Source organism: Bos indicus x Bos taurus, unplaced genomic scaffold (genome assembly GCF_003369695.1).
Source record: "Bos indicus x Bos taurus breed Angus x Brahman F1 hybrid unplaced genomic scaffold, Bos_hybrid_MaternalHap_v2.0 tig00002560_arrow_arrow_obj, whole genome shotgun sequence".
NCBI classification, from domain to species: domain Eukaryota; kingdom Metazoa; phylum Chordata; class Mammalia; order Artiodactyla; family Bovidae; genus Bos; species Bos indicus x Bos taurus.
Window position 1 is genome coordinate 42884 of NW_020867549.1, and position 13110 is coordinate 55993.

General features: G+C 46.8%; 2 protein-coding genes across 2 annotated transcripts in view; both read left to right on the forward strand.

The window, feature by feature from the left end:
• The window catches only part of LOC113888849 (dynein heavy chain 1, axonemal-like), a 31048-nt gene extending 22627 nt beyond the window's left edge, over positions 1-8421 (forward strand). Inside the window, exons 9-10 of the mRNA XM_027535831.1 lie at positions 7626-7783; positions 8318-8421. Coding sequence (XP_027391632.1) covers positions 7626-7783; positions 8318-8421 — 262 coding nt within the window. The remainder of the gene's footprint in view (positions 1-7625; positions 7784-8317) is intronic.
• A 5-nt stretch (positions 8422-8426) lies between these two features.
• LOC113888850 (dynein heavy chain 1, axonemal-like) lies at positions 8427-13083 on the forward strand (the record flags this gene model as incomplete). The annotated part of the gene is made up of 7 exons (XM_027535832.1): positions 8427-8574; positions 9251-9381; positions 9420-9496; positions 11201-11351; positions 12032-12225; positions 12321-12546; positions 12964-13083. Coding segments are annotated over exons 1-7 (1047 nt in total), but the record flags the coding sequence as incomplete, so codon positions are not given.
• Between the last annotated feature and the right edge of the window lie 27 nt (positions 13084-13110).

Genomic DNA, 13110 nt, shown 5'->3' on the forward strand with positions numbered 1-13110 from the left:
TTTTTTTTTCCTTGGAGGCCTTGGAGACTTTTTTCATCTTTAGTCATTTTACTAGGGTACATCTTAGAGTTGATCATTCTGGATATTTTTTCCCAGGTACACAATTGGCCTTTTAAATGTTTAAATTCAGATATTCTTTTATTTCTGGAAAATTTTCTTGAATTGTTGTTTTTAAATATTAGTTCTGTTCCATTGTTTTCTTTTCATCAGAGACTCCATCCTATCTTCCTCTCTATCATGTTGCTTCTTATTAACCTGTTTTTTAAAAAAACTTTCTTTTCAATTTATTTTTTTATTGAAGGATAATTGTTTTACAGAATTTTGTTGTTTTCTGTCAAACCTCAGCATGAATCAGCCATAGGTATACATATATCCCTCCCTTTTGAACCTCCCTCCCATCTGCCTCCCCATCCCACCCCTCTAGGTTGATACAGAGTCCCTGTTTGAGTTTCCTGAGCCATACAGCAAATTCCCATTGGCTATCTCTTTTACATATGGAAAAGTAAGTTTCCATGTTACTCTCTCCATGCATCTCAACCTCTCCTCTCTTCTCCCCATGTCTATAAGTCGGTTTTCAATGTTTGTTTCTCCATTGCTGCCCTGTAAATAAATTCTTCAGTACCATTTTTCCAGATTCTGTATATGTGCGTTAGAATATGATATTTATCTTTCTTTTAATGACTCACTTCACTCTGTATAATAGGTTCTAGGTTCATCCACCTCATCAGAACTGACTCAAATGCATTCCTTTTTTATGGTTGAGTAATATTCCATTGTGTATATGTACCACAACTTCTTTATCCATTCATCTGTCAATGGACATCTAGGTTGCTTCCATGTTCTAGCTATTGTAAATAGTGCTGCAATGAACAATGCGATACATGTGTCTCTTTCAATTTTGGTTTCCAGGGTATATGCCTAGGAATGGGATTGCTGGGTCATATGGTAGTTTTATTCATAGATTTTTAAGGAATCTCCATACCATCTTCCATAATGGCTGTATCAATTTACATTCCCACCAACAGTGCAAGAGCGTTCCCTTTTCTCCACACCCTCTCCAGCATTTACTGTTTGTAGACTTTTTGATGAGGGCCATTCTGACTGGTGTGAGGTGATAGCTCATTGTGGTTTTGATTTGCATTTCTCTAATAATGAGCAATGTTGAGCATTATTTCATGTGTTTGTTAGCCATCTGTGTGTCTTCTTTGGATAAATATCTGTTTAGGTCTTTTCCCACTTTTTGATTGGGTTGTTTGTTTTTCTGGCAGTGAGTTGTATGAGCTGCTTATTGTTTCATTTGCTTTTATTTTCTCCTATTCTGAGGGTTGTCTTTTCATCTTGCTTATAGTTTCCTTTGCCATGCAAAAGCTGTTAAGTTTAATCAGGTCTCACTTTTTTACTTTTGTTTTTATTTCCATTACTCTAGGAGGTGGGTCATGCTTTGATTTATGTCATCAAGTGTTCCACGTATGTTTTTCTCTAATAGTTTTATAGTTTCTGGTCTTACATGTAGGTCTTTAATCCATTTTGAGTTTATCTTTGTGTATGGTGTTAGGAAGTGTTCTAATTTCATTCTTTTACACATAGCTGTCCAGTTTTCCCAGCATCATTTATTGAAGACGCTGTCTTTGCCGCATTGTATATTCTTGCCTCCTTTGTCAAAATTAAGGTACCCATAGGTTCATGGGTTTATTTCTGGGCTTTCTATCTTGTTCCATTGGTCTATATTTCTGTTTTTGTGCCAGCACCATCCTGTCTTGATGACTGTAGTTTTGTAGTATAATCTGAAGTTGGGAAGTTGATTCCTCCAGCTCCATTCTTCTTTCTCAAGATTGCTTTGGCTGTTCAGTGTCTTTTGTGTTTCTATATGAATTGTGAAATATTTTGTTTTAGTTCTGTGAAAAATGCCATTGGTAATTTGATAGGGATCACATTGAATCTGTAGATTGCATTTGGTAGTATAGTCATTTTCCAATATTGATTCTTCCTGCCCAGGAACATGGACTATCTCTCCATCTGTTTATGTTGTCTTTGATTTCTTTCATCAGTGTCTTATAATCTTCTGTGTACCGTTCTTTTGTATCCTTGGTTAAATTTACTCCTAGATATTTATTTCTTTTTGTTGCAATGGTGCATGGAATTGATTCCTTAATTTCTCTTTCTGGTTTTTCATTGCCAAAGCAATCTTAGTATATAGAAATGCAAGGGATTTCTGTGTATTGATTTTATATCCTGTAGCTTTGCTAAGTTCACTGATTAGCTCTAGTAATTTTCTGATATTATCTTTAGGCTTTTCTATGTACAGTATCATGTCATCTGCAAACAGTGAGAGCTTTACTTCTTTTCCGATCTGGATTCCTTGTATTTCTTTTTCTTCTCTGATTGCTGTAGCTTGGACTTCCAGAACTATGTTGAATAATAGTGGTGAAAGTGGACACCCTTGTCTTGTTCCTGATTTTAGGGGGAATGCTTTCAGTTTTTTCACCATGGAGAATGATGTTTGCTGTAGGCTTATCCTGTATGGCCTTTACTATGTTGAGGTAGGTTCTTTGTATGCCCATTTTTTGAAGAGTTTTAATCATAAATGGATGCGGAATTTTGTCAAAGGCTTTTTCTGCATCTATTGAGATTATCATATGATTTTTATCTTTCAATTTGTGAATATGGTGTATCACATTAGTTGACTTGCATATATTGAAAAATCCTTGCATACCTGGAATGAACCTAACTTGATCATGGTGTATGAGCTTTTTGATGTGTTGCTGAACTGTTTGCTAAAATTTTGTTGAGGATTTTTGCATCTATGTTCATCAGTGATATGGCCTATAGTTTTCTTTTTTGTGTTGTCTTTGTCTGGTTTTGGTATCAGGGTGATGGTGGCCTCATAGAATGAGCTTGGAGGTGTTCCTTCCTCTGCAATTTTTTGAAAGAGTTTTAGAAGGATAGGCATTAACTCTTCTCTAAATGTTTGATGGGATTCGCCTGTGAAGCCATCTGGTCCTGGGTTGTTGATTTTTGGGAGATTTTGATCACAGCTTCAATTTCAGTGCTTGTAGTTGGGTTGTTCATAACTTCTATTTTTCCTGGTTCAGTCTTACAAGATTGAACTTTTATAAGAATCTGTCCATTTTTTCCAGGCTATCCATTTTATTGCCATATAGTTGTTGCATAATAGTCTCGTATAATCCTTTGTATTTCTGCACTGTCTGTTGTAACCTCTCCTTTTTCATTTCTAATTTTGTTGATTTGATTCTTCTCCCTTTTTTTCTTGATGAGCCTAGCTAAAGGTTTGTCAATTTTGTTTATCTTCTCAAAGAACCAGCTTTTAGTTTTATTAATCTTTTCTATTGTTTCTTCCATTTATTTCTGCTCAGATCTTTATGATTTCTTTCCTTCTACTAATTTTGGAGGTTTTTTGTTGTTCTTTTTCCAGTTGCTTTAGGTGTAAAGTTAGGTTGTCTATTCGATGTTTTTCTTGTTTCTTAAGGTATGGTTGTATTGCTATAAATTTCCCTCTTAGAAACTGCTTTTGGTGCATCCCATAGGTTTTGAGTTGTCATGTTTTCATTGTCATTTGTTTCTAGAAATTTTTTAATTTCCCTTTTGATTTCTTCAGTAACCTGTTGGTTATTTAGAAACGTGTTGTTTAATCTCCATGTGTTTGTGTTTCTTTTTTTTTTCTCATAATTGATATCTAGTCTCATAGCATTGTGGTTGGAGAAGATGCTTGATACGATTTCAGTTTTCTTAAGTTTACTGAGATTGGATTTGTGACCCAAGATGTATATCCTGGAGAATGTTCCACATGCACTTGAGAAGAAGCTGTATTCTTCTGCATTTGGATGGAATGTCCTGAAATAAATATGATCCATCTCATCTAGTATATCATTTAAGACTTGTGTTTCCTTATTAATTTTCTGTTTTAATCATCTGTCCTCTGGTGTGAGTGGGGTGTTAAAGTCTCCTACTATTATTGTGTTACTGTCAATCTCTCCTTTTATGTCTGTTAATGTTTGTCTTATATATTGAGGTGCTCCTATATTGGGTGCATAGATATTTACAATTGTTATATCTTCCTCTTGGATTGATCCCTTGATCATTATGTGATGTCCTTCCCTATCTAATATTCTTTATTTTAAGGTCTATTTTGTCTTGATATGAGGATTGCTACTCCAGCTTCTTTTGCTTCCCATTTGCATGGAATATATTTTTCCATCCTCTCACTTTCAGTCTATATGTGTCGTTAGGTCTGAAATGGGTTTCTTGCAGACAGCATATATATGGGTCTTGTTTTTATATCCATTCAGCCAGTCTGTGTCTTTTGGTTGGAGCATTTAATCCATTTCTATTTAAAGTAATTATTGACATATATGTCCCTATTGCCATCTTCTTGTTTGGGGTTGATTTTGTAGATCTTTTTTCTTCTCTTGTATTTCTTGACTATATAAGTCCCTTTAATATTTGTTGTAAGGCTGGTTTGGCGGTACTGAATTCTCTTAACTTTTGCTTGTCTGAAAAGCTTTTTATTTCTCCATCAATTTTGAATGAGGTCCTTGCCGGTTACAGTAATGTTAGTTGTAGATTTTTCCCTGTCGGTACTTTTAATATATCCTGCCGTTCCCTTCTGGCCTGCAGAGTTTCTGCTGAAAGATCAGCGGTTAAGCATATGGGGTTTCCCTGGTATGTTACTTGTTGCTTCTCCCTTGCTGCTTTTAATATTCTTTCTTTGTGTTTAGTCTTTGTTAGTTTGATTAGTATGTGTCTTGGCATGTGTCTCCTTGGGTTTACCCTGTATGGGACTCTTTGTGCCTCTTGACTTGATTAACTATTTCCTTTTCCATGTTGGGGAAATTTTCAACTATAATCTCTTCAAAAATTTTTTCATACCCTTTCTTTTTCTCTTCTTCTCCTGGGACCCCTATAATTCGAATGTTTGTGCTTTTGATATGGTCCCAGAGGTCTCTGAGACTATCCTTAGTTCTTTTCATTCTTTTTACTTTACTGTGCTCTTCAGAAGTTATTTCCACCATTTTATTTTCTAGCTCACTGATTCGTTCTTCTGCTTCAGATATTCTGCTATTGATTCCTTCTAGAGTATTTTTTTTTTTTTTTGCAATATAAATACATTTATTTATTTCTTGAAAGTGAAAGTGAAGTCGCTCAGTCGTATCCGACTCTTTGTGACCCCATGGACTGTAGCCCACCAGGTTCCTCTGTCCATGGGATTTCCAGGCAAGAATACTGGAGTGGGTTGCCATTCCTTCTCCATAGAGTATTTTTAATTTCAGTAATTATGTTGTTTGTCTCTGTATGTTTATTCTTTAATTCTTCTAGGTCTTTGTTCATCGATTCTTGCATTTTCTCCATTTTGTTTTCAAGGTTTTGATCGTCTTTACTATTATCATTCTGAATTCTTTTTTAGTAGTTTGCCTATTTCCTCTTCATTTAATTGGACTTCTGTGTTTTCTAGTTTGTTCCTTAATTTGTGTAGTATTTCTCTGCCATTTCATTTTTTTTTAAAAACCTTATTGTGTTTTGAGATCTCCTTTTCCCCAGGCTTCAGGGTTGAATTCTTTCTTCGTTTTTGTTTTTCCCTCCTAAGTTTGGTCCCGTGGTTTGTGTAAGCTTCATACAGGGTGAGGTTTGTGCTGAGTTTTTGTCTGTTTGTTCTTCCTCTGATGGGCAGGGCTGAGTGAGGTGGTGATCCTGTCTGCTGATGACTGGGTTTATATTTTTGTTTGTTTGTTGTTTAGGTGAGGTGTCCTGCACAGGGTGCTACTGATGGTTGGTGATGCCGGGTCTTGTATTCGAGTGGTTTCCTTTGTGTGAGTTCTCACTATTTGATACTCCCTAGGGTTAGTTCTCTGGTAGTCTAGGGTCTTGGAGTCAGTGCTCCCACTCCAAAGGCTCAGGGCTCTATCTCTTATCCCCGGGGTCCAGAGTTTTTATCAGGGTCTTATTGACACAGAATTGAATATGACCATGTATGTAACACTGTGGTTTCCAAGTGTGATGACAGTTTAAAGGCTGGGGTAGCCCCTGATTAGTTCCATGGGTGCAGGCAAATTGTTCCGCTTCTCTGACCTTCAGTTTCCTTGTCAGTTCCAGGCTTCTTTCATCTCTCTTACTTTCTCCATAGTCCAAGACTTAACTATCATCCTCTCTTGGACTGTGATAGAGAGACCTCCTAAATGCCACCTTTGTCTTTCCTGCCAGGCTTCAATTGATTTTTGGTCATAAGACTTAGAGTGTGCTGTGAGTGTCCAGGAGTCTCCAGCGGAGACATGGGTCAGCGATGGCCTGCTGCAGGGTCAGGGGCACTCTGCCTGTTTTTAATTCAGCAACTTTCTGATCCTTTTCTGTTCTTTCTTCTTCTCATTTTTATTCTCTTGGCTATATTCCTAATTTTCATGTATTTTTTATTACCTTTTAAATTTGACTGTATTCTTCCTTGGACACCTTATAATTATTTAGCTGTCCTTCGTTAGATATTTAGTTCTTTTTTTCACTGAGTCCAACTAAATATCATTTTCTTTCTTCCTATTATTTGCCTATACCCATGTTTTTATTTCTTCATGTGTCCAGATGCGTGTTGAAAAGATACACTTTAGTTTGAAGTGTTGTATTAGTTTTACTCTGCTTTATCTTTGTTGAAAGGTATGTGAGAATTTTCATCAAGTAAGGTGTTTTCTTTTTCTTACAGCTGCCTTATATACATATTCACCCACTCATTTCATGGATTTGGAAAGATGCATAAGATTTTTAGTTCCAGTGCGCCCTCTTGTGTTAGTATAGCAAACTGGCCCTATTAATTTTTTAAAAATACAGGGCCATGGTGTGTGTGTGTGTGTGTGTTGCGGGTAGGGAGGCGGGGAGAGTCGTGTGTCCTCCAGGATTTTGTTCTCTCTTGCAGGATTCTTAATTTTCACTTGTTTTTCTAGCTGCCTCACACTCCCAATCTCCAAAAAGACCCCTTTCCTGTTAACCTTCCCCCTTTATAAGTCATGCCTTTCGGAGACTCCTACCTGAACGAGCACTGCTAAGTCCCTTTTAGTAAGCGTCCTGATGTACCTTGTTTGGTATTTTTGCAGTTAGGAAACATTTTCTCTTTCTGGAGGGATTTTAGAGCCATCTTGGGGCTACCACACTTCCCTCCCCACAGTAGTTTTTTTCGGACTTCCCTTGTTCTCCATGAAGGCTTGCAGCTGCAGTGTGAGCCAGAGTGCACCGAGAGTTGATGTTTATTTTTTCTGCTTGAAGATAATGTGAGTTTGGATGCTGTCCTTTATTCTAGTTATGCTAAAGGTGTAGGTTTTGGTAAATATTATTTGTTCTTCTTGCTGTGGTTTTCCTTTTCTTTTTTAAAAAAAAAAATGTATCTGGGGAGAGTTGAATTGATGTCACCATCATTACCTTGGTTGTCACAATTCCTTTCCTTAAGTTTGTATCATTTAGAATATCTTTGGCTATAAATTACAAAGGTGCACGCAAGAATGCAGAGGGACACCCTAAACTATATCCCCAGGTCCGTGGCAGGCAGAGCCGTGAGCCCAGCCGGCCTGCAGTATGCGGGTGGCAGGGGTGTGGAGCTCGCTGACTCTGCCCTCTCCGCTCCCTGTGGGCAGGGTTCTGGAGCACCTCAGCAACCCTCTAGGGGAAGTAAACCTGGACTACGAGCGCAGCATGAACAAGATCAACTTTGACAAAATTGTCTCCTCCAAGCCAGAGACGTTCTCCTACGTGACTCTGCCTAAGAAGGAGGAGGAGAAGGTGCCCAAGCAAGGTGAGGGTGGTTGGGCAAAGGTGGTCCCATGCCACCCTGGCCAGAGCCCTCCAGCCCCTCCCTCTGGGACCTCCCCTGTCCCCAGAACTCATCCCCTTCTTCTCCCTCCTGCTTGGAGAGCTGGGGTTTAGGGTCAGGGAGCAGGTGGTGGTGGAAGAAAGTGCTTCTGAAAAGTCTGGTGAAGAAATGACTGGGTATATGGATGGGCCCAGGGCTGTGTGCAGGGTGAGCTAGAGCAGGTGGGAGGAGCCCACGGTTCTTACCCACCTTGAAGGCGCCTGTGACCCAGAGTCACCTGGAGGGAATTGGTTTACCCATCCAGAGAATGGACACTTCACTGTGGGGCCTTTGGTCACCCAGGTAGATGATGGGAAAGAAGATTTTCCAGGGACATGGGTGTCTCTTCCATGAGAGGAGGCAGGAATGTCTCCCCATCATTACCTGGGAGATTGGCCCTGATCCCTGGCCCATCCAAGGCTGGGTCGCCACTGGCCCTTGCCCCCCCACCCCGGTAGGACTGGTGAGTGTACCCAGGTACACTTCCTGAACAGAAGGCGGACTTCACCTTTGTGTCCCTGCTTACGCGGTCGGAGGTCATCACGGCCCTCAGCAAGGTGCGGGCCGAGTGCAAAAGGTGACCACCATGTCCCTCTTCCACTCGAGCCTCTCCAAGTACAGCCGCCTGGAGGAGTCGAGCAGATCCAGTCGCAGACCTTCTCCCAGGTGCGTGGGCATCCAGGGGACGGAGGCGGCAGGCGGCCAGGGCTCTTCGGAGCTGTTGGACACAGACAGTGGGCCTGAGAAGCCTGGGAGTCCATCAGCTGAGAGCTCCTGCTTTCCTTGAGACCAGGTCTTGCCTCTTCCTAGACCTTGCAGGAGACTGGGGCGGCCACCAAGGGGGGTGGTTCACTCAGAAAAGGACAAGCAGGCTGGGCACCTTTTCTAGTCATGCTCTGTCCAACACTGGAGGCGTCTGAAGCAAACTCCTGGCCTTGGAAAGGGGAGCAGGAACCCCATACACCCCTATATCTACCTGAGCATGAGAGCGTGAGGGGCGAGGGGTGTACAGCGTCAAGGGAGACAGGCAGAGCCGGACTAGGAGGAAAGTGTCTTCTTCTCTGCTCCACTCTGTGCCTTGTTGTCTCTGCCTCATTCTCCGTGTCTCTCCATCTCTCCTTGACTGCTGGGAAAGCCCAGCTTCTGCTGCCCCTCCCTCTTCCCCTCTCCCCTCTCCCACAAGCCCCTGGTCCCCGGTGGGGAGGCGGGCAGGGGGTGTGGTTGGCAGGGCTGGCAGTAGGCTGGGGGTGGGGGCGTGCCGGGTCGTCTGAGTCTGGAGGGCCCCCCGATCGTGGCGGCTGCGGGTGGCGGCCCCTCCATCAGGCGGCCTGGTGATGCCAGCCGTGGCCCGCAGGTGCAGATGTTCCTAAAGGACAGCTGGATCAGCACGCTTAAGGTGGCCATGCGCAGCAGCCTACCGCGACATGAGCAAAGGCTGGTACAACCTCTACGAGACCAACTGGGAGGTGTACCTCATGTCGAAGCTGCGCAAGCTGATGGAGCTGCTCAAGTACATGCTGCAGGACACGCTGCGCTTCCTGGTGCAGGACTCCCTCGCCAGCTTCTCGCAGTTCATCAGCGACGCCTGCCTGCAGCGTGCTCGGCTGCGGCCGACGACATGGTCTGGGGCGAAGACTTAATCAACAGCCCCTACAGGTAGGGCTCGGCCGGGCGGAGCCACCTGTCGACACCAGCACTGTTCTTTCTCAGGCGCCGGTGGCTAGGGGCGGTGCAGGGTTGGGGACACTGGGGCCGCCAGGGGCAGGGTGCCCAGCTCTGGCAGGTCCTGGATGCCAGGGGGTAGGGGTTGCTCCCCTGGTTGCTGGGGGATGTCCCAGCACCTCTGGCTGGTGTGTCTTCTGGTGACCTCCATCTCTCACTCTCCTCAGTCAGTCACTGAGTTCCCCAGTAGAGAAATGTTTACTTACTTACTTTTTCTCTTTGGCTGTGCTGGGCCTTCACTGCTGCACGCAGCACTCTCCAGTTGAGGTGAGAGGGGTCTACCCTCTGGTCGCAGTGCTCGGGCTTCTCACTGCGGTGGTTTCTCTTGAGCACGGGCTCTAGAGCATGCGGGGCTTCAGTAATGGTGGTTGCCCTGCGGGTTTGATTGCCCCAATTCATGTGGGATCTTCCTGGACCCAGGATCAAAACTGGTGTCCCCTGCTTTGGCAGGCAGATTCTTACACCGCTGGCCCACCAAGAAAGCCCGAGAAATGTTTTCTGAGAACTTGCCATGAATTAGGCAGCATTCTAGGGGAACAAGAAGGGCGTGACCCCCCGCTCTCACCTGGGCACAGACAGCAAGCAAAGAAATAAACAGATACAGTCCTTGCTGATCTTGGCAGGGGCTGTGACAGACCTGGGAGAGGGGGGCATTGGCAGAGGATTAGGGAGGACGTGGCATCTGAGCCAAGAACTGAGGATGAGAGGAAACCCGGTTAGGAGATGCTGGGGAAAGGGCACCAGGCAGAGTCACGGAAGGGAGAGAGAACTTGGAGCCATCACAGAAGGAAATGCCAGCGCTTCGGCTGGAGTGGGGAAGGCAGGGAGAGCTGGTCAGGATGACACAAGAGAGGTTGCGGGGACCAGGCCAGATGATGCAGAGCCTCCTGGGGTTATGTCGGGGGCTGGGTTTATTGTAAATGTGGTCAGCAGCCATCAGAGGGGAGTAATAATCTGAACTACATCCCCAAACCATGCTTTGGTTTTATGAGGATGAGCGAGGCAGAAGAGAAGTCGGACCATGGCCCTGGCCCTTGTCTAGACACAAGGTGATTGGGCTGGTAGGGCAGATTGGGACAGCGCATGGGCCGCAGTGCTGGGGGAGGGCAGACGTGTGTGGGAGGAAGCAAGCTGACCCCTAGCGTTCACTGAACCCTTGTGGGGACTGGGGGAGGCAGGAACACAGAAGTCTGAGATGCTCATTCGAGTCAGGGTGGTAGCAATCCAGAGCCTGGGCAGGCTCAGTGGGGATCCAGGCTTGAGGGCCGTTGCCTGTGATGGGGCGTCTGGAGCTAAGGGTGGTGGGCTCCCAGGGAAGGTGTGGGTGCCACAAGCACCCAGGGTCTGGCTGACCCTGCCCTGATGACCTCGGTACTACGCGTGGAGGTCCTCCTCTCCCTGGTGCCCGTGGGCCTTGGGCAAGTGGCTGGAACAGAGGAGCCTGTCTGGCTGGTCTGGGTCTTTCTCTCTGTTAACTTGGCAGTTTCTGGGAAGAGGGCACAGGCAAAGTCTCACTCATGGAGAAGCTCCAGAGCCATCAGGCCACAGCATAGGCAGGGGCGTGCCTCCTTCGTGCATTGCCTCTTCAGGTCCCTGCCCACTGTCCCGCCCCCTCCCCCCCGGCCACTGTCCCTACAGGCCCCGCAAGAACCCGCTGTTCATCGTGGACCTGATGCTGGACACCTCGGGGGTGCACTACAGCACGCCGCTGGAGCAGTTTGAGACTTCTCTGCTCACCCTCTTTGACAAGGGCATCCTGGCCACCCACACAGTGCCCCAGCTGGAGAAGGTACAGTGGGTACTCGTGCCTGGGTGCTGCCATAGCGTCCAGGCAGCTCACCTCCACCATGGGCCTCCCACCCAGCTGGCAGCATGCTCAGCCCCGTAATTCTTGAATAGCTCATTTAGTCCCCACCACCAGCCGAACTGGGAACCATTAACATCCCCATTCTGTAGAGGAGGCTTGGAGAAGCCCAAGCTCACCTAGCTGCAAAGGGTCAGACCTGTGACTGGAGTGAGGCTCGCTCACTTCTGCCACGGCAATGTCTGACCCAGATCCCACCCAGCTCCTGACCTCTCTCTTCCCCTCAGGATATAGACACAAACCCACCTCCACTCTTGAGATCCCTTCTCAAAAGCCCTCATTCCTCATCACAGCACAGCCCGCCACGCCAGAGCCTCTGTAACCCAGTCCCCTCTTCTTTCCCTTGTTGCTTAGAGCCACCAGCAACGTGGTTGTCTTTTTGCCCTGGGGCTGAGCCAGGGAAGGCAGAGGAAGATGCTGCTGCTCAGTGGGCATCACAGGCCTTGTGTTAGTCCATAGCCCCATCTAGGGGACCCAACAGGAAACCCTCTCCCCTCACCACTACCCCCAGACTCCTGCCCACTCAGTCTGAACCACACTCCCACCCCTCTGCCCACCTGCCCTGTGGCTCATGCAGCTCTGTGCCCCTTCCCCCTCACCCCCAGCTGGTGATGGAGGACATTTTCATCAGCGGCGACCCCCTGCTGGAGTCGGTGGGGCTTCACGAGCCGCTGGTGGAAGAGCTGCGGGCCGTCATCGCCAACGCAGTGCGCAAGGCCATGATCCCCCTGCAGGCCTACGCCAAGGAGTTCAGAAAGTACCTGGAGCTGAACAACAACGATGTCAACACCTTCCTCAAGTGCGTGCACGTGTTGGAGTGTGTCTGCCTGTCTGGGTGACCCCCGCCCACCCTCTCACCAGCCTCTGCCCCTCGTGGGTGCCTGCTATCCCCAGGGCCTTCCAGACCCAGTGCCCATCAGCCGAGGAGGTGCGGGAGGTGGTGCTCACCCACCTGCACGAGAAAGAGGTCCTGGACAGCTCGCTGCCCAGCAGCATCATCATCGGGCCCTTCTACATCAATGTGGACAACGTCAAGCAGAGCCTGTCCAAGAAGCGCAAGGCCCTGGCCACTTCCATGCTGGATATCCTGGCCAAGAACTTGCACAGGGAGGTGGATAACGTAAGTGCCCGCCTGCCCAGCCCCAGCAACTGCAGCAGCACATGCACCCGTGCATGCAGAGTGAGGCTTAGGCGTGTTGATGGAAGGGTCTGGAAGTCTCCTTGCCTTGACCCTACCAGGGGTCCCCATGAGAGGTCCCAGGAGGTGGGGGCTGCTCTCTATTTCCCTGGACTTGTACAGACCTGGGGACCCCTCACAAGGAACCCCCAGAGCTGAGGGTGTGGTGCTGGTGCAGGAGGCTGGGGAGGAGGGGACGTGCCAGGTGACCCTCAGCTCCCCAGTGAGCTGGCAGGGAGCACCCCTTCTCAGATTGCACTGAAGGATGTGGTGGGGTGGGGGACCAAGGAGGAGGAGCAGGGCCCTGGGAAGGCAAGAGAGGGGCCCGCGGCCTCCCCAGAGCCCTTCCCCTCCTGCCAGATCTGCGAGGAATTCCGCAGCATCAGCCGCAAAATCTACGAGAAGCCCAACAGCATCGAGGAGCTGGCTGAGCTTCGCGAGTGGATGAAGGGTGTCCCCGAGAAGCTGGTGGGGCTGGAGGTGAGACGGGCCCACTGGGAGCTGGAG